Source organism: Gopherus flavomarginatus, chromosome 9, assembly GCF_025201925.1.
Source record: "Gopherus flavomarginatus isolate rGopFla2 chromosome 9, rGopFla2.mat.asm, whole genome shotgun sequence".
In the NCBI taxonomy this organism is placed as follows: domain Eukaryota; kingdom Metazoa; phylum Chordata; order Testudines; family Testudinidae; genus Gopherus; species Gopherus flavomarginatus.
The window spans coordinates 52,540,830-52,563,463 of NC_066625.1; the positions used below are offsets into that span (position 1 = coordinate 52,540,830).

At 52.4% G+C, this 22,634-nt stretch overlaps 1 protein-coding gene across 1 annotated transcript in view; it reads right to left on the reverse strand.

Annotated features, from left to right (window-relative positions):
- Positions 1-4,033: 4,033 nt before the first annotated feature.
- DUOX2 (dual oxidase 2) overlaps positions 4,034-22,634 on the reverse strand; it is an 82,452-nt gene continuing 63,851 nt past the window's right edge. The window contains exons 20-38 of the mRNA XM_050966784.1: positions 21,683-21,820; positions 20,488-20,601; positions 19,483-19,685; positions 18,405-18,590; positions 17,711-17,936; positions 14,950-15,043; positions 14,438-14,613; positions 14,029-14,098; positions 11,543-11,721; positions 10,582-10,812; positions 10,182-10,281; positions 9,831-9,880; positions 9,538-9,665; positions 8,568-8,721; positions 7,436-7,668; positions 6,816-6,974; positions 6,223-6,378; positions 5,705-5,833; positions 4,034-4,239 (exon numbers count right to left, since the gene is read on the reverse strand). Coding sequence (XP_050822741.1) covers positions 4,117-4,239; positions 5,705-5,833; positions 6,223-6,378; positions 6,816-6,974; positions 7,436-7,668; positions 8,568-8,721; positions 9,538-9,665; positions 9,831-9,880; positions 10,182-10,281; positions 10,582-10,812; positions 11,543-11,721; positions 14,029-14,098; positions 14,438-14,613; positions 14,950-15,043; positions 17,711-17,936; positions 18,405-18,590; positions 19,483-19,685; positions 20,488-20,601; positions 21,683-21,820 — 2,849 coding nt within the window. The 3' untranslated portion in view covers positions 4,034-4,116. The remainder of the gene's footprint in view (positions 4,240-5,704; positions 5,834-6,222; positions 6,379-6,815; positions 6,975-7,435; positions 7,669-8,567; positions 8,722-9,537; positions 9,666-9,830; positions 9,881-10,181; positions 10,282-10,581; positions 10,813-11,542; positions 11,722-14,028; positions 14,099-14,437; positions 14,614-14,949; positions 15,044-17,710; positions 17,937-18,404; positions 18,591-19,482; positions 19,686-20,487; positions 20,602-21,682; positions 21,821-22,634) is intronic.

Sequence of the window (22,634 nt, forward strand, 5' to 3'; positions counted from 1 at the left end):
TGCTGGTGTTCTCCGACAGCAAGCGCCATTTTCCTCTGGGCACCCCCTTTTTCTAATGTGATTCTGCCTATACTGACATTCTGGGCGTATACATAAATGTGTCACCCCATCTCTTCCTTATTGGGCTGATGTTTCCCTAGAAACTTAAGGAACCCTGGTTTCCATAGGCTGTGTAGGTTCTCTTCATTCTTATTAGCATTGCAGCACCACTTGTATCCTGTGGTTAAGACACATGTTGGAGCCGGATGTGCCGCTACAGCATTTCTGTGATTTAAAATTAATCTTCCAGCTGATTTGTCACATACTGCCATGCGGTACCTCTTTTCCCATCATCGCAGGGCATTGGTTTGGCTTCACTCATTTACTTATGTGAGCATTTCTTATCTCCAAGGCCTAAAATAGCTAAGCTAAAATCTTGCAGGCGTCAGCCTACAGGACTTGCGGACCAGCCTTTCTTACTTACATGATTCCCTCTAAACACCGATCAATCTTATGCTATAGTCGACAATTTAACTCTAACAGACAATGATTATACATAGCAGGACGTGTGTATTAGGAGGGGTGTTGTAAGCACAACACGAGAAGTAATTCTACTCCATGCTGATTAGGCCTCAGCTGGAGTATTGTGTCCAGTTCTGGGCGCCACATTTCAGGAAGGATGTGGACAAATTGGAGAAAGTCCAGAGAAGAGCAACAAAAATGATTAAAAGTCTAGAAAACATGACCTGTGAGGGAAGATTGAAAAAAAACATGTTTGTTCAGTCTGGAAAAGAGAAGACAGAGGGGACATGCTAGTTTTCAAGTACATAAAAGGTTGTTTCAGGGAGAAGAGAGAAAAATTGTTCTCTTTAACCTCCGAGGATAGGATAAAAAGCAATGGGCTTAAATTGCAGCAAGGGAGGTTTAGGTTGGACATTAGGAAAAACTTCCTAACTGTCAGGGTGGTTAAGCACTGGGACAAATTGCCTAGGGAGGATGTGGAATCTCTATTACTGGGGATTTTTAAGAGCAGGTTAGATAAACACTTCTCAGGGATGGTCTAGCTAATACTTAGTCCTGCCATGAGAGAGCAAGGGACTGGACTAGATGATCTCTCGAGGTCCCTTCCAGTCCTATGATTCTATGATTCTGTGTTAATCATAAATGAATAATAAACTAAAACTACTGCTTACATTTTGCTAGTCACTAAATAGAGGACCAGCCCGACGTAATGCTCTCTCTATTGTAAACCCTGCATCAGTGCCCCTTGGAATTTCAGTCTGGCCTGGTGGTACCAAGACAGAGGGAAGACCTCACCCCATCCAAAGTGATGTCTGCAGTTCCATACACATACATATAGGGCCCCCAAGGTCAAAGCTTTCATACATTGTACAGATTCCCACATTGTCCCAACCCCTCTGCCACCCCCCACAGATGAGCTGAGTCTGCCATGGCCCTGCCCACAGACCTTGGCCCCTTAGCGCAAGTCGTAGAGATTTGGGCTTTTAGCTCTGAAGGTTCCCTGGCTACATCCCCACTGTCAGGAGAGAGGAAGCCATTACAACACCCTCCTGCAGATACCACCTGTGCTCATTACAGAACATGCTCTTCACTCATTACTAGCTGCAAATCGTTGAGTTCAGTGCTGTCATGCTGGAGCTACGCCATCGTCTGCTTCCTGTGCATTGACCAAAGCGGAGGGAACAAACACAGCTTCTTGATATGAACATAAGAATGGCCATACTGGGTCAGACCAAAGGTCCATCCAGCCCAGTATCCTGTCTACCTACAGTGGCCAATGCCAGGTGCCCAGAGGGAATGAACAGAACAGGTAATCATCAAGTGACCCAGTCCATCAGCCACTCCCAGCTTCTGGCAAACAGAGGCTAGAGACACCATCCCTATCCATCCTGGCTAATAGCTATTGATGGACCTATCCTCCATGAATTTATCTAGATCATTTTTGAACCTTGTTATAGTCTTGGCCTTCACAACATCCTCTGGCAAGGAGTTCCACAGGTTGACTGTGCGTTGTGTGAAGAAATACTTCCTTTTGTTTGTTTTAAATCTGCTACCTATTAATTTCATTTGGTGACCCCCAATAAGAAGGGATTATTGCTACATATCAAATAACAAACCCCAATAATTACCAAAGACAGGAGAATGATTCCGTATTTAACCAGTTTTATTTTGGAAGTGCCTTAAAATCAGTCATTTGAATTTACACATTCACAGCTCATCTAGATTAATGATTTCACTTTCCAGCTTTGGTTCTGAAACATGAAGCTTAACATTTACAAGTCATGAAAAGGGTATTTTAATACTGGGACAGTTTGCAGTAATCATTATTGCCTTTCTTACAAGAGGCATGAATAGTCAGTTAGCAAATTACACCAGGCTTTTTGGTGATTTGCCAACAAAAATAAGAGCTACAGGCGTAGCCATTAAATACGTAAAGAGAACAAACACAGACAAAATGGGTCGGACTTTAACAGCAGCAGCAAGTGCAATGAATGAATAGTTTCTTTTGGTAGCAGCCAGCAAGCACTGCTTTAATGAATGCACTTGCTCCAATACAACGCACACCTGAGTGGCCAAACAAGGGAGCCACAATTCTCTGTGTTGTAGTGGGAGCAGGCGAGAGCTGGGCAAATGGTGGAAATGGGTTTGAATGGGAAAGCAAATGGCGACTCATCCCTCGTAGGAGCAGGAAACGGGCTGCGTTATGCGGATGGCTACAGTCATTAGCAGAGAGGAGGAATGTTGGTCCCTGCAGGAGCACAGCACGAGCTCTAGGCACCACTTATGTTCCACGCCAGCCCCATGGAACGAACCCCCTTTTCACTCTATTCCAATGGCTCAGGCCCACCTAGAAGCCCTTTCAGGGGGCCCCAGCAACCAGCTCTGTACTGGATTTACTTGCAAGCATCCCAGTGCTCTTTGTACTGGTGTCTGCCAAGCTGAAAAGCCTCCTAAGGTCCCTTAGCTGAGGACTCCCCTTCAGCTGGAGTTGTGCAGACACCCTCCCTGCCCAAAGCAACCTGGTGTGGCTCTGCTGGTTTCCCCTTTCCACCCACCCTAGCATACCACACTGCTGCTGGCCACGCTCCCTGGACATGAAAATGCTGGTGCTGAGCTCCTCTGAGGGCTGTGCTGGGGCAGGCGACGGGCACATGACACCCCCAAAAACACATTGCCCCAGGTCTTCCCAGGCATTCTGCTTCCTCTCCCTCTGCTCGCCCACCTGTCCAGCCCGCAGAGCTGCTTGGGGTCACAGAGATTCAATTTCTCCGCATTGGATTACTGTTTGAGTGCAACCTAGAACTCTGACCCTAGTGAAGTCAATGGCAGCTTTGCCATTAAAATCAGTGAGACAGGACTGCGCCCAAGGGCTCTGTTATCTGAAGTCTTTACATTCGGTAAGATTTGCATTTCAGTTGCTTAATGCCAGTGTGTCGCTGTGAAATTCCAGCCACTGCTCTGGAGCACAGCTGAGTGGCGGAAGGCTCTCTCTCACACACGCACACACCTGCTCTGGGGAGCTGGCCACAGGGAAGCAGGTCAGAAATCCAGGAGGACTGCATTCCAGTGATGCTACCTGGAACAGAAGCCCCTTGTTTCAGGGCCTCCGAGACACAGCAAGGAGCTGCCGGATGCTAGTACAGAGGCTGACACAGTCCCAATCAAAGCCCCTTTTCATCGGTTCCTAAGGTCAGACGCATACAAAAGGAAGCCTTAACGGAACGGTGCAAGACGCATGCCAGGACCTGGTATGTCCCCACGGGATGGGAGAGCAGCGCTGGCTGGCTGGCTATGCTGCCATTGGGGTTTCCATAAATCACAGGCCAAGCTGCTTCCCGCTGGGCAGTGATTTCCAGGAACCTGCTGCCAATGCCATGCAGATCCCCAGCCCCCTCGCAATTCCCTCCTGGGACAGTGCGGCTCCAGAAGGGCATCTCCTTGAAGCTGTGCGGGGGATGTGCCATGGACACCCAGCAGCTCCGGTCTGAAAAGTGGCAGGGAACCTTTCCCAGGACTCTGGAAGTGCCTAGTTCACAGAGCAGCTGGCCCCATCACAGCCCAGGGAGCAGTGCTCACGCTGGGGCAGGGCTGTGCGTCTGTGGGGGTGTAGAGGGGTTAGAAGTTCTCATAGTGATGCACAAAGTAGGTCTGGTCCAGTTTGTTGATCTGCTGACAGGCTTGCTCCACATTCTTGGTCATCCCCGGGGGGCCGCAGCTGAACACTCCAATCTTCCACACCTGGGGACGCAGGAAAAAGGCAGGGGCGTCAAGTAACAGAGCTGCGGAGAGCAAGGGGCTCCCCCAGCCAGCCCCCTGCACTGGCCTGTCTTGTCACACCAGCAGTCTCAGTTCTGCCAGAAGCTCGGAGCGGTTCACCCTGCTGCCCTCAAGTGCCAGCTCTGGTTTCCTCCCACCAGCAAGAGGGGTGGGTGGCTCTACACCCGCTGTGCACGGGATGCTGGGGCCACCTAGCTCACACCTCCCTTCTCTTGGCAGCAGCCTCCCTGGTTTGAGTCCAGGAACTGACCCGTGTGCACACATGCTAAGGGCAGGCTCTGCCCTCAGGTCACAACACGGTCAGCCCAGTGCACTTGTACCTGCTTGGCCTGCACCTTGCATGAACGCCCCCCAAAGAGACCTCCCTTTAGGAACAGCTGCGACCTCCCCAGCGAGATGGGGGAAACAAAAGCCGCGTTTGTTTCTCTGTTCACCTTGAGCCTCTTTCCCAGAGCGTCTCAAACACCTCAGCTGGAGTTTCAGCCGCTGGCAGCGCCAACAGGCTCGCTGCAACCACGTCCTCACTCATCAGTGGTGCACTGGGCAGTACCAGGTCCCATCCCCCTCAGAGCGGGACTGTCCCCTTTGGGGCGCTTGCTACTGTTTTTGCCTAGTTTTCACAATCCCCAAGCAATGGGGCACCCCCCAGCTGGGCACATCCCTCCACCTTGCCAGCTGGTCAGCCACAAGACACATCCGTTAATTTCATCCCACTGCTTCTAGTTGGGCCTCCGACATCCTGCCCCATGTTTGCACACATGCAGGTGGTGGCTCGTCTCCCTTTGCAGAGCACGGCAGAGCTGGCTCTTCTCGGCCTCCCTCACCCATCAATCCCTCCCCAGGCATTTTCGTGGCTCTGCTGTGAGTGTGGCTGAGTTTTTCGGTACTTTCCCAGCGATGGGGTGTGCATGGTCTCTGCCCCAAGGCGAGAGGACACTGTGCATGCAGCCCTCAACCATGTTGGTCTTTCACTGGCCTCCATCAGTCCAGGTACTTTGGGGATTACTGGCTGGGTGCCAGGCTGCCAAGCCTGTGTTCCAAAGGCTTTTGACTCTTGCTTTGCAGGGGCAGGGCTCACAGATTTTTGTAACCCTTTGGTGTCAGGACTGGGGTCTGCCCAACAGGAATGGTCAGGAGGGAACATGGGCCAGTGACAGGATCAGCCTGGACCAGCTGGCATGAGGCTGCCATTTTCCCTGTAGGTGGGACTGGCAGACACCTCTCCCCTCCCTTGGCAAGGCTTCAGGGCAATCACTGGCCCAGCCCCACCATTTGGCTATTTGGGAACGTTTTCTCCTGGCCCTCTGGAGCTCCCAGTGCTGAACACAGGGTTCCCTGGGTGTCCCCCAGCATGCTGCTCAGCTGCCAGCTCCTACACTCCTTGCTTGGCAGAGATCGGTGCGGGCGAGGGCCAGCCGGCACTGACCTGGGGATGCACCTCCTGCAGGGACTTGAAGAAGGGCACAAAGGGGGGCCGCCCGAAGTGCGTGATGGAGCGCAGCCCTGTGAACAGGCTCCGGTTCAGCACCTTCTGGAAATGCCGCTCGCAGATGTACTGAAAGGAGAAAGGCGCCATGGGTCAGGGAGGGGAGAGGGCAGGGGCAGGGCCTCTCAGCTCTAATGTGGCCCAGAGGAGCCGAACTAGCGTGAAGCAGCACTGGGACCAGGGACACAGCACTGGGACCAGGGACACGGCATGGGGGGCAGGCCCAGCACATACTGGCACTGGGCTCAGGGACATGACACGGGGGAGGCTGCCCCACCACAGAGGAGAGCGGCCTAGCCCAGAGCGGCACTGGGGCAATGGCTAATCACCTTGTGCTCTCTCTTAGTTGGGTCCTGCCCCTCTAGCCTAGTCTTGGCAGAGGTGAAATTGGCCCTGCCCTCTCCTGTACCCAGACCTTCCCGTGGCACAGAGCAGCAGCCCTGGTGCAGGGCACTCACCAGCATGGTGGTGCGCAGGTCGAACTTCTCAGCCAGCTGGGTGATATAGATGTGCACAGACACCAGGTCGTGCCGGTCGTTCTCCTCCACCTCGCGGATGATGTCAGCCAGCCACTCGAACTGCCGCTGGGTCCGTGTCACCCAGATGAAATAGATCTGAGAGCACACAGAGAAGTAGCTCACCAGCAGGGCCCTAGTGACCTCAAGCCAAATCTCCTGCAGACAGCCCCCACTCCAGGGAATCCCCTGCAGCCAGCCCCCGTTCCCCAGGTCCCCACAGCTGGCCCCACCCTGGGGACCATCCATAGCTGGTCCCACCAGGATTGGCCATGAAAGGTAAAATTTCTGCGCTAAGGGAGGTGATAGGTGGCAGCCCACAGGGGGAGCACTGAGAGTGCTGGGCAGAGCTCACAGCGCTGGTCAGTGAGCGTTTCAGAGCCTCTGAGGGAATGGCTTGGGTCCCAGAGACATGTGCAGGGCCAGGGGACATCGCGCTGCAGCTGTCTGGGAGCTGTTGTCGGAGGTTCCTCCCATGTAACCAGGGCAGTGAGAGGAGGGGCCCAGGGAGTCCCTCGCACTCTGTGGGCTCTCACCTTCTTGCACGGCATCTTGGAGCTGACCGAGGACTTGAAGACCAGGTCTTTGAGGATGGAGGCGAAAGGAGTCACCCCGATGCCTCCTCCCACCAGCACAGAGACTTCAAACTTGTTCCACTCTTGGTGGCCCTCGCCGAACGGCCCGTCCAGATAGAGCTGGAAAGGAGCCAGCAGTTAGCAACGCTGCCCTGCCCGCACTGCTGCCTCAGGGAGCAGACCCAGCTAGCACAGTGCAGAGCACCCCAGGATGAGGGAAGAGGACATTTTACAAGCAGTGCCCAGAGATATCTGATGCCCACTTGGGGCAGACAGAAGCCAGGCTGGCTATGTTTCCTTGGACCGTCCCACACACAGCCAGTGGTAATAGAAACCAATGCACCGTCTGGGGTAGGATGAAGGACTGGGTCAGTCAGCCAGGAGAGAGACTTGTGGCTCCAAAGAATCTAGGTGCGCTAAGCCAGAGGCTTAGATCTAGGGAACCTGAGCTCTCCCCTCTCCTCCTCCTGGCCCACACAGCAGGTGCTGGCGCTCTGTAGTGCTCAGAGGACTCCACTCTCCAGAGATGTGGCTTTTTCGCCCATCCCCAGACTCACAGCGGAGGAAACGCCCGGCTGTACCTTGGGATATCTGCCGATTTCAGCCACAATCTCAGGAGAGTACAGCTCCCGCAGCCGGGTGGTCCAGGGGCCTGCAGCTCGGATATGCAGGCTCAGCGCGTCCTCGTGGGGTGCAGAGGTCAGGGTGAAGGGGTGGTATTCATTTGTCCCCAGCGACAGGCAGGCAATTCGCACCCACTGCCCGGACTTGTAATCAAAATCCTGTGGCCGCTGGAACTTGAGATAAGTAACGCCTAAGAGAAGGGCAAAGGTTTCCTTAGCATCTTTCTTAAGAGAACAGCTGCCTGCTCTGTAAAATCGACTTCCCCCTGGTCTGAGCCGCGAGGCTGCTGCACATAGCTCCTTCCTGGGTGGGAGCTGCACATGCACAGAACAGATGCTCCAACGCCCACCACGCCGCCAGGCCCCAGGCGGGAGTGGGACAGCAAGGGAGGGCTGAGATTGAGTGCAGGGAGAGTCCGGCTGGGTGGCGGTGAAAAGTGGTGTGGCGCTCCCAGCAGAGAAGAGCTTAGCCCCCATGGGCAGGGCAGCCGAGCAGGCTGCCTGGAGGGCGATGCCAGAGGGAGGCTCCTGGCAGCCTTGTGAGCCTGTGTCTGCTCCTGTCACTGGGCACGTTTTGGTCTCCAACAGGGACCAGGAGATGGAGGTTTCTAATAGGTGATTTGGCCTGGTTTCTCCTTTTCTAGCAAGTCTTTCCCATTGGTAGCTTTGATCCTAGTCAGGCAGGTATCTGGGGCTCAGCTCCCACCCCGTGAGGCAGGTGTAACGCCCTCCCCTGCCAGCCAGGGGCACTGGGAGGGGGAGCGAGTCACCACATTCACAGCGCTTGGAAGGTGCACCAACATCAGGGCGCAGCCGGCTCTCCTGTTCCAGCAGCAGCGTGGAGACGTACATTCCAGCGCCACTGCTGTGTCCGATGGCCTCAGACTTCAGCAGGGGCCTATCCAGGGACACAGGCCTGGGTCAAGGCAGCACAGGCCTGCCCCTGCCAGCCGGAGGTGGCTAACCAGGGACATTAAGATCTCCAAGGCTCCAGATCTCTGAGAAAGCTGGATATACCCCCCATGCCTGCGAAGGGTCATGCAGACTTCCTGATACGCTAGCACCCCCCGGGGAGCCGTCCTCACTGTACCTGAAGGAAGGAGCTCAGCTTTCAGCACACTCATCTCCACCTTCTTCCTGCTCAGGCTGATCAGCTTATCTGCCCCGTAGATGAGAGCTGGGATGATGAAATAGATGTGGAAGCGGGGCTGCTGGACCAGGCCGTAGCTGCCATGGATAATGACCTGGGAACACAGCGCCAAGCACACCCATGATTTCAGCACTCAGCACAGAAAACTGCTCGGTGTTAACGTGCCCCAAATGGAGCGACACGATGGCAGAGCCACCCAGTGGGCAGTAAGGCTAGGGTAGAGGAGCCCTGAGCAGCTGTAAGCTATGACAATAATCATCCCTACTTCTTTGCAGCCCCGTTCTACAGATGGGGAAACAGACCCGGAGCAGGGACGTGACTTGCCAAAGGCCACCCAGCAGGCCAGTGGCTGAGTGCAGGCTAGAACCCAGGTCTCCTGAGTCTCAGGCCCATGCTCTACCCACTAGGACCCACTGTCTGCCACACGTGCACTCTCTCTGTTTGCAAGGTTCCAGCACCTGCACGTGCTTTCTAACCAGGGCAGCTTGGTGGCTCGTGGTGCCATGCTACAATCTCTGGGTGCTGAGTGGATTTGCACCTCTCTCCTGTACTAAAGCATATTCTCTATGCTAGCAATAACATTCATTCTTCCAAGTCCTCACTAGTCCACAAAACATTCACCACCCCTCTGCTCAGCAGCCCCTTCTGCCGCCCGGTTCTGGTCCTGCAGTGAGTGGAGGATAATAGGAACTCTCACCTATTGAGTATAGGTTTGCAAACCGTGCTCACCCCTACAGGATCTGCGGAGGTGACAGACTGGTTGGGAAGCCCATCCACTCCCTGTACGTCCCTCCAGCTCCTTGCTGACGGCTGTGAGGAACACACTGCACCAGGGACAAAACAGGCCTGGTGCCCAACAGCTAGGATCAGCGCAGAGTGAAGCCGGGCAGCAGGACCCCAATCCACGTACCATGATGTAGAGCAGCACGTAGAGGTGGTGCGTGATCCAGAACCCCCGGAAGCTGATGCGCCGGAAGTGGTGGGAGGCAAACACATACATCACTGCCAGAATCACCAGCAGCAGCACCCCGGTCATGCCTGCCAGAAAGAGGGTTGAAGAACGAAGGCAAAGGGTTACCAGAATAGCCTGTGCCAAGAAGAGAGCCACTTCTCACTTGGAACCACCGGGGCGGTCGGTGGGGGAGCTATGCAGACACTCCCCCTCCCCCCGAATGCCTGGCATGCACGGATGGTCACCCTTACCTGGGATGGTCTCAAAGAACCACCAGTAGTACTTCTGGGGCAGCTGTGACCTAGAGAAGAAAGAGATGACTTAACCCTCTGACATCTGATCACAAACTTCTCCACAGAACAAACCAAACACCCACTGGCTTTCCACTCCACAAATGGCCTCTAACATCACCATTTGGGGATGGTGGCCGTCCACAGACTGCAGTCTCCCCAAGGATATCACCTCCCAGGCAGGTTGGACGAGATCTCTCAAGCCATCTAGCTCAGACTTCTGCATCGTACTGTCCTTCATCCATGGTCTTACCTAGCTGCTCCTCAAACAGTTGTGCTTTGCCCAGGGCAGGGCCTCCAAAATACACTCACCCATCATCCACGAAGACATTGGAGAAGAGGCAGGACAGGATGCTGAGTGGGCTGACCGAGAAGATATAGACATTCACTACATGGCCCCCGGTGTGGAGAACTGCAGGACACAGAGACAGCAAATACATGGTCACGCACCATCATATAGCTGTGCTTGAGAGACCCAAACACACGGCCGGAGCTAGGCAACCAATGAGTGCTTTGCAATACAGTGGGGCCCGCAATGTTTGCCCGGGTATCTCTGTCTGTGTCTAAGGGGCTGGTCAGTCCCGAACGGCACGGCCCGTGTCTGACTCTGGCTGTGCAGGATACACAGCAGCTGGCTTTGGGGGAATGTCTCATTCCCTGTCAGTATCAGGGCCAGGGGGATTCCACCCCTGCCCCCATGTAGCCAACTCACTTGAAAAGATCAGGGCCGCCATAGCGAGCCAGCGATGGAAGTCCACGGCGGCGTCAAAGGGGATGTAGCGGTTGAGGAAGGTTTCGCGCAGGAAGGTGATGAGGTTGCGGCACATGGTGAGCAGGATGTAGGAGTACATGAAGGAGATGCTGGCTGCCGCCCCCCGGGAGATGACGATGCCCACGTAGGTGGTGTCTGCAATTCCTGTTGCTGGCGATGCAAATGCATAGTCTGGGGACAAAACGGGGCAGGGCGGTTACAAACAGGGTGAGCACAAGAGAGTGAAGGGGAGGAGCTCACTCCCTCTCTGTGTCTCCTTAATAGAGGGGCAAGAAACCAGCTCATTTCTCCAAAGGTAGGGGTAGCAGGAATGCAAGGGTGGGCTAGTGGGAGGCTGGTTATGACTCTGATTCTGAGGACCAGACTGTGCCAGTTCCATCCTGAGCCCTACCATCATGTAGAGCAGCCTGGGGCCTGTCTGAACTTACACCCCCCCTGTATGAGATACTAGTGGAACGCCATGCCAGGGGAGGACTGGCGTAGTGGAGGGGGACTCTGCCATGTACCCTATCTGCCCCCGGTATGCCCCTCCATGCCAAGGTAGGGGCAGCAGGTACAGGAACTAGCTCTGCTAACTTTATGCCAGAGGAAAGAATGTCACGCCAGCTGCTATTGGCCAGAGTCAGGCCCCTTTGCACTGCGGGCGACAGGGACAAGTCTCACTAGAGTCTGGCTGGGGACCTCCATTCTCCTTGTCGTTCTGATGTCAGTGTGTGAGTGTGTAACTGGTTCATGGACTCCCCTCACTTTCCCAACCCATCACCGCCCCCATCAGGCTGGCCTAGCACGCAGAGCCCTGCTCCCGGCGAACTCCCCAGAAGGACACGTTCCTGCTTCTCTCCTCCCTGGATGGTGGCACTCTGGGCTGCCCCGTCAGCAGGGGACGCTCTACACTACTCACAATATGCTCTCTCCGCAAACACGCCGGCAGTGATGGCGGAGAACAGAACCACGCAGGCAATGTGGCGTCTGTAATTCTCGATGAAACGCTTGAACTGCTGGATCTTCTGGTGAACTTTGCTCCGCTCATATTTTGTCCTTTGGGCCTCGGTGTATAAATGTGGCTGGCGAGATGTTGCCCTAGAAAGAACAGTCGTCAGCTCCCGATTAAACAAGTGCAGCACTCTCCCCACCAGATGGAGCGCAAAACTCCAGCTGACTGCAAGCGAGCAGGGCTTAGATCAGCCATGGAACCACAGGGACCCCGCGGTTCCTTAATGCCACTGAGCGCATAGGCTCCGTGGGGTATAGACTTTTTCGCTATGTGTCTGAGCAGCAGCTAGCGCGTTGGCTGGGCTGGCGCCTCCGCTCACTCCTGTGATACAGCTAATGAATGAGAGTAGTAAGACAATGCAAACATGTGTCCAATGATGCCAGCTTGCAGAGTTATAACAACAAATAAACGGATCCTTAAATAAAGGCAGATAAGGTAAGCTTTAAAGGGCTGCCATAAAAGGATATTAATTACAGTAACAGGAAACCTGAGTGACAGCACTAAGGGCAGGGCAGAAGGCTGGGAACTCCGAGGGTAGGTCAGTAAATTCACAGGAGTTCCAATGTTGCTGCAGGGTGTGTTCCTTCCCTGGGTGATGTTTGGTGTCACTACAGCTGCAGGTTTGGGCCTCGCCCCTCTCCCACTCATGGGGAGAGAGTTGGGGTGAACAAGCAGAGGTAGGGAGACCATACGTCCCGTTTTGGTCGGAACAGTCCCTTTTTTAAGCTCTGTCTCAACTGTCCAGACTTCTTTGGCAAGAGTGGGCATTTGTCCCATTTCCCCTTGGCAGCCCTATGCAGGGGGAGAGACAGGGATTGGGTGAGAGGCAGGCTCGAGCGAGCAGTGATACCAGCCCCAGCCTCGCGAGGGGCAGAGAAGGCAGGCAGAGCACGGGCAAGTAGCGACACCAGCCCCACGGGGAAAGGAGGGCCAGGGCTTGGGTGTGCGGCTTGGGCCAGCCCCACACACTGTCCAGTTTTCCCTTTGGGAAATACGGTCACCCTAAGCAGAAGCCCCCAAAAGCAGGGAGGTGATGTGCGGGAAGTCCCCCACCCAGGGGAGCTCAGGACTGACCTAGCTCAGAACTGCCCCCGACCCCAGGCCCAGCTTCGCTTGGAGCCGCTCAACCAAAGGGACACGTTCCTCACAAACCAGCTCCTTTCCCGACCGATCCGACTGGAGTCGCACTGCAGTCAATGGGCCGGATTCTGACACCCTTACACCCACAGCGCAGCCACTTGTCCTTGTGTAGGTCCACTGAAATTAGTGAGGCTACCCCAGGTGTAAGGTACTACTCAGCCTGGGGAAGGGCATCAGAAACCGGTGCTTGGTAGCTGCGTGTGGCATGCAGGGAAGGGCAGAGGTGCTCAAGCCATGCTGCCATCCTACCCAAACGCCAAAACTGGCAGCTGCTTTCTTCCTTCCTAACGGGCCCCTGAAGTTTCAACTGGATCCAGATTCCTTCTTCATTTCCTGCCCTAACTGGTGTTTTATTTTATAATCCAAACCAATCTGCTACAGAGTCGTGCAGCCATAATACACATGACGCTCCAGGGCCCTTTTTACTGTCACCGTCCATAGAGAACAGCTGCATTAGCAAGGCATCAAACAGGAAACAGCTGAGCCAGAGCCTGACCCTTCAGCCAGCTGGCTCAGAGGCTCAGGCTGGTGCCCAAGGAGAGGGGGTGGCATATGCATTTCTTGCCCATCCTCCTCCCCAGACCTGGCCTCTTGCACTCCACAAGCTCTGTCGTGGTTTCGAGCTGGGGCTTCCTCCCTGGTTAGGATTGTGCTGCCAAAGGAACTATTTATATGCCAGAGATGCCTCTGTGGATAACCTGCGTAGCACAGCTCAGAGCCAGATGTGAGGGAATGAGCCTTTTGAAAGCAGCCCGGCAGGCTGAGGGAGGCCACAGCATGCCAGGTTCTCATGCAGCGGGAGCCTGGCAGGCTGGGTTATTGCATGTTTACACTGCAGTGTAAGGAGCCAGACTCCCCAGGCCAGGGGAGCCAGAGGGCTCCCCAGAGCAGAAGGCTGCACGTTCCCATGATGCAGTGTAAGCCTGCAGGTTCTGTACCAGAATTCTCATGTGAAATCCAGCTCTTGACGAGCTACCATGTGAACTCAGCAGCCAGCAGAGGCTGGAGTCAAGGGGAAAGACAGAAGGGGCCGTGTTCTCCCTTACTGGGCCTGCAGCTGGCCTGCTCCCAGACACACGCTGGAGCTTCAGAAGCAGCCATTTGCCTTCCCTCTCTCCCCGCATCCTGCTGGGGCAGCGTCCGAGTCTGAGCGTGCGCGTGGGGAGGAGAAGGGTTGGGAAGACAGAATGCAGCAGCAGCAGCACACTGCCTGCTAGCCAGGGGCAGGCCCCAGGCCAGTGGGCTCAACTTACCCATTGGCATTGGCCCGGTTTATGAAGGAGACACGGTTGCTCATGTTTTGCCTGAACACGTCAGGAACTCCTGTGGGAAGCAGAAAGGACAAAAGTGTGTCACGGAGACAGCGCTTCCAGAAACACCCCAATCATGCCCCTGGGCTCTCTGCTTGGCTGGCAGGGGCTCTGCTGGAATGGGCAGCCTGCTCTGCTCAAGAGAAGGGCCAGCATGTAGAGTCTCTGCAGCAGAAGGCAACCGCCCCACCTTGTAGCGAATGGCACCTCTGTGGGTTGCAGCTGGAAAAGAGATGCTGGAGGAAAGACAGGACTTTGCTCTGCCCTCCAGTGCCAGCCACCCAAAGCCCAGCTGAGTGCAGCAGAAAGGTCACTTGGACTTTCTTTGCTCTTTGTGTTCCACCACGCTGACCTTTGATGCAGAGTTGGGTGAAGCGCAGCTCGCTGTCATGGTCTCGCAACATGTAATGAAAATCCTCCCATGTCAGCTCCTGCTTATCCTGAAAGCCCGATGCTTGGAACATGGACGCAATCACCTGCTCCATCTGCTCGCCCGAGAGGCAGTTGTTGGAGATCTCGATGAAGGACCTAGAGCAAAGGGACAAAGCTGGGAGCTGCAGAGCAATCAGCTGACTCTCAGAGGACGAAAACACAGGCCTGGCTGTGCATAGCATATGCTAGTAGCCCTGGTGGGGTGCTGGTTATAGAGACCCCTGCAGGGGATGTGGCAGCACCATTACTGGAGCCACTTCAGATGAGACTGAACCGAGCATCAGGATACATCCAGGGGTTCTCAGCTCTGAGTACTGGACCCAAGGGTTTCACACTGGACCCCCAGAAGTTGAAACACCTCAAATGAGCAGCCACTTTTGAGAAGGCACATGCTGAGTACCTAGACAAGTGCAGCACGGACAGGAGAAATACCTCAGCATCCTGAAGAGCTCTTCCTTGGAGAGGAAGCCATTCCCGTCAACGTCGTACATGGTGAACATCAGCTTTGACTTCTCCTCTGGGGACCCTGTTAGGGAAGAAGATGGATGGAATAAGAAATACTTCCTATTTCTGTAGTTCCTTGCAAATTAGGGTCTCAAGGCACTTTACAAGGACTGAGGTGGGGCTTATGGGACCTGCGGTAACACAGTCTTCATTCCATCTGAGAAATTCCTGCAAAACAACACACTGCTAATGTTACTTGGAATTTGTAAGCAAGTTTGTTTCAGCTGCGTTTGCTGCTCCTGTGTGTGATTTCTCTAAATGCTGTCACACAAGCGTTACCAGCATGAAGAGACATGAAGAGAAATATCTTACGGCTTGAATAACTGAATGTTCGTCAAATGCAAATTCTTTATGACATATTTGAGTGTGAAAGTCACAATTCACACTTGTGTTAGTTAAGGACATAACTCATCATGTCAGGCAGCAGAAACAATCCCCTATGTTTACTTAAGTACCCAACAGGGCACAAATTTTGAATATTCCCAACGAGCTCCTTCTTAATGAGCTCCCAACCAAAGATGAATTGCTGTGGAAATCTGCAGAGATTCTGACTAATGAATAAGTCTGAGACCTTGGCTACCTGTCTGCAGACAGTTTGCAAAGAGAAAAAGAAGCACAATTTGTCAAGCAAAATTATTTGTTGTAAATTATTCTCCTAACCTGTGCAGAGCAAAGATTTTCTGGCAATCACCTTATCTAGTCTGTCAGTTACCATATCCCACCTCCTTATCCCCTCCCAGTGTCTCAATTAAAGTATTATGGCTGTGCATTTCTCTCCAGCCTGGGGGTAAACTGTGGAAGAGTCTGGTACTCTGGCTAGGAATAAAATCACATTTATTTTGGAACCGAGTGTCCACAGAGGCAATTATTCTAGAATAGCTGCTGGGAATAGCCTTTTCTGGTCAATTTCCCCATGTAGACAAGCTCTTTATAAAGCTTCCAAATGCACCCAGTATAATGCAACACCACCCAACTTCCCTCCAAGGAAGCTACCCATTAATGATCTGGAGGATGGCGTGGACTGCACTCTCAGCAAATTTGCAGATGACACTAAACTGGGAGAAGTGGTAGATATGCTGGAGGGTAAGGATAGGATACAGAGGGACTAGACAAATTAGAGGATTGGGCCAAAAGAAACCTGATGAGGTTCAACAAGGACAAGTGCAGAGTCCTGCACTTCGGACGGAAGAATCCCATTCACTGTTACAGACTAGGGACCGAATGGCTAGGAAGCAGTTCTGCAGAGAAGGACCTAGGGGTTACAGTGGATGAGAAGCTGGATATGAGTCAACAGTGTGCCCTTGTTGCCAAGAAGGCTAACGGCATTTTGGGTTGTATAAGTAGGGGCATTGCCAGCAGATCGAGGGATGTGATTATTCTCCTATATTCAACATTGGTGAGGCCTCATCTGGAGTACTGTGTCCAGTTTTGGGCTCTACACTATAAGAAGGATGTGGAAAAATTGGACAGAGTCCAGTGGAGGGCAACAAAAATGATTAGGGGGCTGGAGCACATGACTTAGGAGGAGAGGCTGAGAGAACTGGGATTGTTTAGTCTGCAGAAGAGAAGAATGAGGGGTGATTTGATAGCTGCTTTCAACTACCTGAAAGGGGGTTCCAAAGAGGCTGGATCTAGACTGTTCTCAGTGGTACCTGATGTCAGAACAAGGAGTAATGGTCTCAAGTTGCAGAGGGGGAGGTTTAGGTTGGATATTAGGAAAAACTTTTTCACTAGGAGAGTGGTGAAGCACTGGAATGGGTTACCTAGGCACGTGGTGGAATCTCCTTCCTTAGAGGTTTTTAAAGTCAGGCTTGACAAAGCCCTGGCTGGGATGATTTAGTTGGGAATTGGTCCTGCTTTGAGCAGAGGGTTGGACTAGATGACCTCCTGAGGTCCCTTCCAACCCTGATATTCTATGATTCTACCCCCAAAAACTGCCTGACAGTATATAAAATGATAGTATGAAGTGGTCATGGGATGCCCCCCTCCCACTGCCTCTTGAAAAGACAGCTGCAGTTTGCTGTAGCTTTACCTGTATGCTAGTGCATCAGAAAAACAGATTTTGAGAGTCACATCACTGGCCTCCTGACAGGTGGAGTGATACCTATTCATGGTAGCTTCAGAGACTAACTAGCCAAACTTTGTCCACCAGCATTGACTAAGAGAAGAGATTGCCTTCTCTGCGTTAGCAGCTGAAGGAGAAATGCTGTTCTGGTTGTTCTTGTTAATTAACAGGTAGAGGTCACTCTCTGCCTGTGTGAAACTGGGGTAGAAACTTGGACCCCAGTTTAAGAAAGCAGTTATCCTGTGCTAAATCCATTCCTATTCAGGACAACAATTGAGCACACATTTAAATTGAAACACGTGGTTACGTGCTGGCCTCAGTCAGGATCTCAGTCAGCTACTTCTTACACACATCATATTGAGAGGGATTTGGTCACACCTGTGTTCTGAGCTTGAAGGAATTTGGCTGAGGCACCAATGGACTTCAGTGACTACACAGGGACAGGACCTTCACTTTGTGTTTCATTTGATACATGGACCATGCCAAGGTTCAGCTGAGCTGTGATGGCTGATGAGCAGAGTGTGGACAAAGGAGGAAGCTGTTTAGCTGGGGTTCTGACTGCAGCAAGATACTTCCTGTTAGCAACGTGAGTCAGTGACTCTCAATCCTCCATCAAAGTCTCACCTTTCATGAAGACCACCAAGATGTCCAGAAACTCTCGGAAGGAGAGATATCCATTGCCATCTTTGTCAGCAAGCGAGAACATGGACTCCACAAACATGGACTGCGGTTTGAGCCCCAGCGACTCTGCAAACTCAGCTCGGCTCAGCTCACACTTGAGAGATTCTTTTGGTGTCAGTGATGTTTCAGAGTTGAGATCTCCGGCATCCAACTTGTCAATGTCCAGCACCTGCGATGAGAGAGGCAGGCTGAGGGTTAGTCCCATACTCAGCACTCAGACAACAGAACCACCCTAACCCACACCCCTTCCATTCCATACAAACACTGGTGGTCTCTCCCCAACTCTTAGCCAAGGCTTAATAGCAGATGCTCTGGCAAAGTCTCCTATGACTCCCATCTGATGGTCATTATTATTACAATACACACTGGAGAGCATTTACTGGTACAGTGTACTCATCATGCTGTCATGCAACAGCCTCTTCCTGGTATTAAATAGCCCAGCACTGCCATTTCCTCAGTCTTCTGTAAATAACAGGGATTCTTTACTGTCAAGCAGATTGGCAGCTTGTTCCTGGTGTGTGGTCTGCCTATTATGGTGGCCAACAATAACAGTAGTGCCTAATGCTTAGTCAATATAAATAGCTGCCCTCCATTTACCGGAGTGCTCACCACACCCATGTGCTGGCTTGGTACATACCTGAGCAAATAAATGTCTGAAGAAAGTCTCCAGGATCTGCTTCCTCTGCTCTTTGGTCACAGCCCTCTTCAGCAGGCTGCGTTCCGTCAGGTCAGACACGTTGAGAGACAGTCCGTTCCTCTCCAAGTAGTCGGTCAGCTTCCGGACAAAGTCACTTCGCTCCGCCTCACCATTAAAAAGCAACACCTGGAGGAGCAGCCCCCAAAGAATGAGCCATTGAGCTGGAGCCATTCTCAGCTGGGCTGGGAGTGGCACTCCACTAGCGTGTTAAAACCAGGCTAAAATGCCAAGACCCCAGCAGCAGCCCCAACACCACTCACAGCTAATCAGGCTCTTGCTTGAAGATCTCATTTCTCTTTCCTCTTACGTTCTCACTATGCCTAGGCACATGAGCCCAGCTTCCAACCGGCAAGACCCACCCAACCAGTGACATTTCTATTTCTAAGGGGATTGTTTGAGAGAAGGCTACAGCTTCTTGTAACTAAAGATCAGAATCTACGGGGCCCACCTGAAGCATTCGCTGTGTAGGCCAGACCATCAGACACCTCTGGGCCATTCCTATGGAGCTCTGGTTGTTATTTAGATAGGCAGGCATAGCCACCATTAACATGTTTCATGCTGCACATACCAAAGAATGGAAATATAGGATCCAAAATACCACGTGAGATAAAAATGCCTCCTATGGACTCTGGCGTTTCCACCTGTTTGATTGGTTTACCAGCACTAAGTAGAACCCTGATATTTCTTTCATGCATCTGTGGGACATGCATGCTTTGGAGCCTTGGAGCGTCATGTTTACTAGAAATTCAGTTATTAGACCTCACAGCTCTGGGCAAAAGGCTTTTTCAGAATGAGTACAAAGCATTGGTGTTATTATCCACTGGCCTGGAATCCCCAGTGTAAGGCTACTCCAGCAATAAACCCAGCCACCCCTGCCAAAGCATTTATTTTGGGCTCCCAAGAACACATCACCAAGGGAGGTGCAGGGTAGGGAATTTATTCTCTGTGATTGGCACAGCCAGGCAGAAAGAAAGCTCAGAGGCAATGCCAAGCACATGTCATGTGTCCCATTACATACCAGGTCATACTCTTTGGGAATCTTCAGGAGCAAAGCTTTGTTTCCTTTGTTGATGGAGAGGACCATGTCCACCTGCTGTTGGTTTTTCAGACTGATGCTGCGGAGCACGGCTCGCCGGCTGTCCAGCACTTTGATAATCCTGTCTGGATGCAGCTGAAGGTAGATGAGACTGCTGTCTGTCTTGGGACCTAGCCACTCCAAGGCTGGCGGGAGAGAAAGCAGGGAGTTGGGTCAGAATGGTTGTATGTGAGTATTAACAAACACCTTTCTTCACTGGGAGAAGTATTTCACTACAAATACATCTACTGCTGTATGAGATGGGCAACAGAAGCCCCTTATTCCTCTGCTGATCAAGTGGTCTATCCAAATTGCAGGGCAAACTGTACTGCTAATGGGCTCAACTCTGGTATCACATGGACTGGTTCTGTCTGGTATAATTCCATTGTCTTCAATACAGTTACTCCTGATTTACTTGAGACAGATCAAGGTCAGGTCACCAGGTTCAATTTTTAAGGACATTATAGAGCTGGAGGTCTTCATTTCATAGAGGATATGTATTATTCAGTAACCCAGATCTCCTACTGAATCACAAGGCAACACCGAGGGCAAAATTCCCTTATCCTATCCACATGGCTCTCAGAGCGTCAGAGCTGAGATCACTCATGCAAACAGGAGAGGGAGATTTTACTCTAACTGGGCAATGCCAGAGAGAAGCCCCATAGCTTCCAGATCAAATGCCAGCAGCTTGCTCTAGGGCCAGCCCCAGAAGCTGCCAACTGCCCTCACGATGCCCTATACCAGAGTTTCCCTCCCAGCTCCCGGCTGAAGGTGAGCTGCATGAAGAAGGGTGTCAGCTCCATGCCAGCACTGTCCTAGACAGTAACCCATGCTGACAGCAAAGGGGGTTTGGTGGATGCATGACTTGGAATACAGAGGAATCACCCAACTCCAGTGAAACGGAGGTTCCACCATGCTCCCCGAGCCAGCCGAAGGTCCCCGCCTTACCCTGCACTCCCTCGCCCGACACCTCTCTCCTCATGCTGGGGTTCGCTTTTCTCTGCAGCCTCTTGAAATCGCGCTTGCGGAAAGTAGCGACGATCCAGGCAACGAATAAACTCACTAGGGGAGCAAATGAGCAGGAAAGGGAGAAATGAGATAACAGAACGACACAGGATCACCCACCTCCTGGCAGCTCAGCCCTAGTGGTCACCCATGAGGGCTTACAACGATTCCCATCTACCACAGGGGCCTGGAGGGAATGTGGCATTGTTCCCCTCCCCCCTACGGCATGTTTCAACTGCAAATGGCTTTATTTAATCAAGGGTTCCAGTCACATTTGTGTCTCTTAGGTGTCACAAGTACTCCTATTACTTCTGCGGATACAGACTAACACGGCTGCTACTCTGAAATTTGTGTCTCTGCCTCCATCTCAGGCATCGCTAATGTCCCAAAGGCTCCTGCTGCTGCTAGGACCAGAGAGTCACACAACCATAGATGTGTCAGGCTAGAAGGGACCTTGAGAGATCATTTGGTCCAGCCCCTTGCAGGACCAAGTAAACCTAGACCAGCCCTAGCAGCTGTGTGTCCAACCTATTCTTAAAAACCTCCAAGGACGGGGATTCCACAACCTCCCTCGTACCCTACTCCAGAGCTTAACTCCCCCTAGAACTAGAAAGTTTTTTTCTAACATCAAACAAAAATCTATCTATCCTGCTGCAGTCTATGCCCATTGCTTCTTGTCCTACCTTCATCAAGACAGGACTATCAGATTGTCTAATCTGACCTCCAATCAAGCACAGACCCCTAAATGCCACCCAGCCAACATCTAAGGTATGTTTCCCCATTACACGTGGCCCCAGTGTCACAGGGGACCTTGGTGTGGTGAAGTGACTCTCAGTCAAGTGCAGCAGGAACTATCATCCTGCAGGCTGCTGAGCATCCTCCTTCCCCAGTGACTGTGATGGGAGCTGAGAGTGCTCAACATCTCTTGGAGGTATTCCATTCCAGCCAGGACTGGGCCTTTTCAGAGCAGGGGACAGCACACAGCTGCAGTGGGCCAATTCCCAAGGGCGGCCGAGTGCATGCAACTCCCGCTGATGCCAGATGGCGACACAGGTGCTCAGCCCTCAGGGGGATTTGGCACAACAACCACATTTAAGCAAGGAGTAAATAAACAAAGAAAGCAAAGACCAGTGCAAACCTAAAGGAAAACAGCAGAGGGCGACGAGGATAAGCCCAAATCCAGCTCCGCTGCCTTCAAAATAGTCCAGCACTGTCATGGGTGTGCAGTTTGCCAGCTTTTCCACAGTCAACTGCTGGGGCTGAGGACATGGATCCGCTGGTAGGCAGAGAGAAGATAGTCTGAATGCCATGGTGCCAACCCAGCTCATGCTTGCTTTGCCTCTCTAGGAGCACACTCACGATGGGATGATGAGAGGGCTTCTCTGGAGTTTGGAAGGGTTCCCCTAAAGCTTGGGAGGTCTTGGGGGAAAGCTCTGGGCCCTACATTTAACTCCAACTCAGAATTTTAGGGGCCAGATCCTTGCTATCAGTTACATGAGTTCCAGTCCCCTGGCTGCTGCACCCATTTTACTGAATTGGCCTGCTCTGGATTCCTTGAGAAGTCATTTGCACAATAGTGTTCTGCAGCGCCCACTCTCCTACGAGACCTGGGAATGGGCAGTAATGGAATTACCATGTCTTATGAGTTACTGGCACTACGGACCCAGTCCTCAACCAGGCTTTAGCGCCATACGGCAGGGTTGTGTTGCAATTCTGGAAATCACTCTTGATGCAACTACAAGTTGGCAGGATTTTTGTGTTTTAAACAGGAATCAATAAACCTCTTGCAATGGGATTGGAAGAATGCAATAAAAACGTTTGCATGGTAAATGGATAACTTTATAGGGCAGGGTGGGGCAAAAACACAGCAGCAAAATGACCACTGATGTTACTGGCCACAACTCACAAACAAACCGTGCCCTACTTTTTTCAGGCCAAGGTCAGTAACGGGATGAACGCATGACATGGAAAGTGAGGAAAAGTGACGGATGCTGGGTTAGCCATAAGTGCTGCCCAACCCAACTGCTAATGGACACGCGGTCCAGATGTGCAGTGGGGTGCATTAGAGAACAGCCATGCAGAGAGAGTCA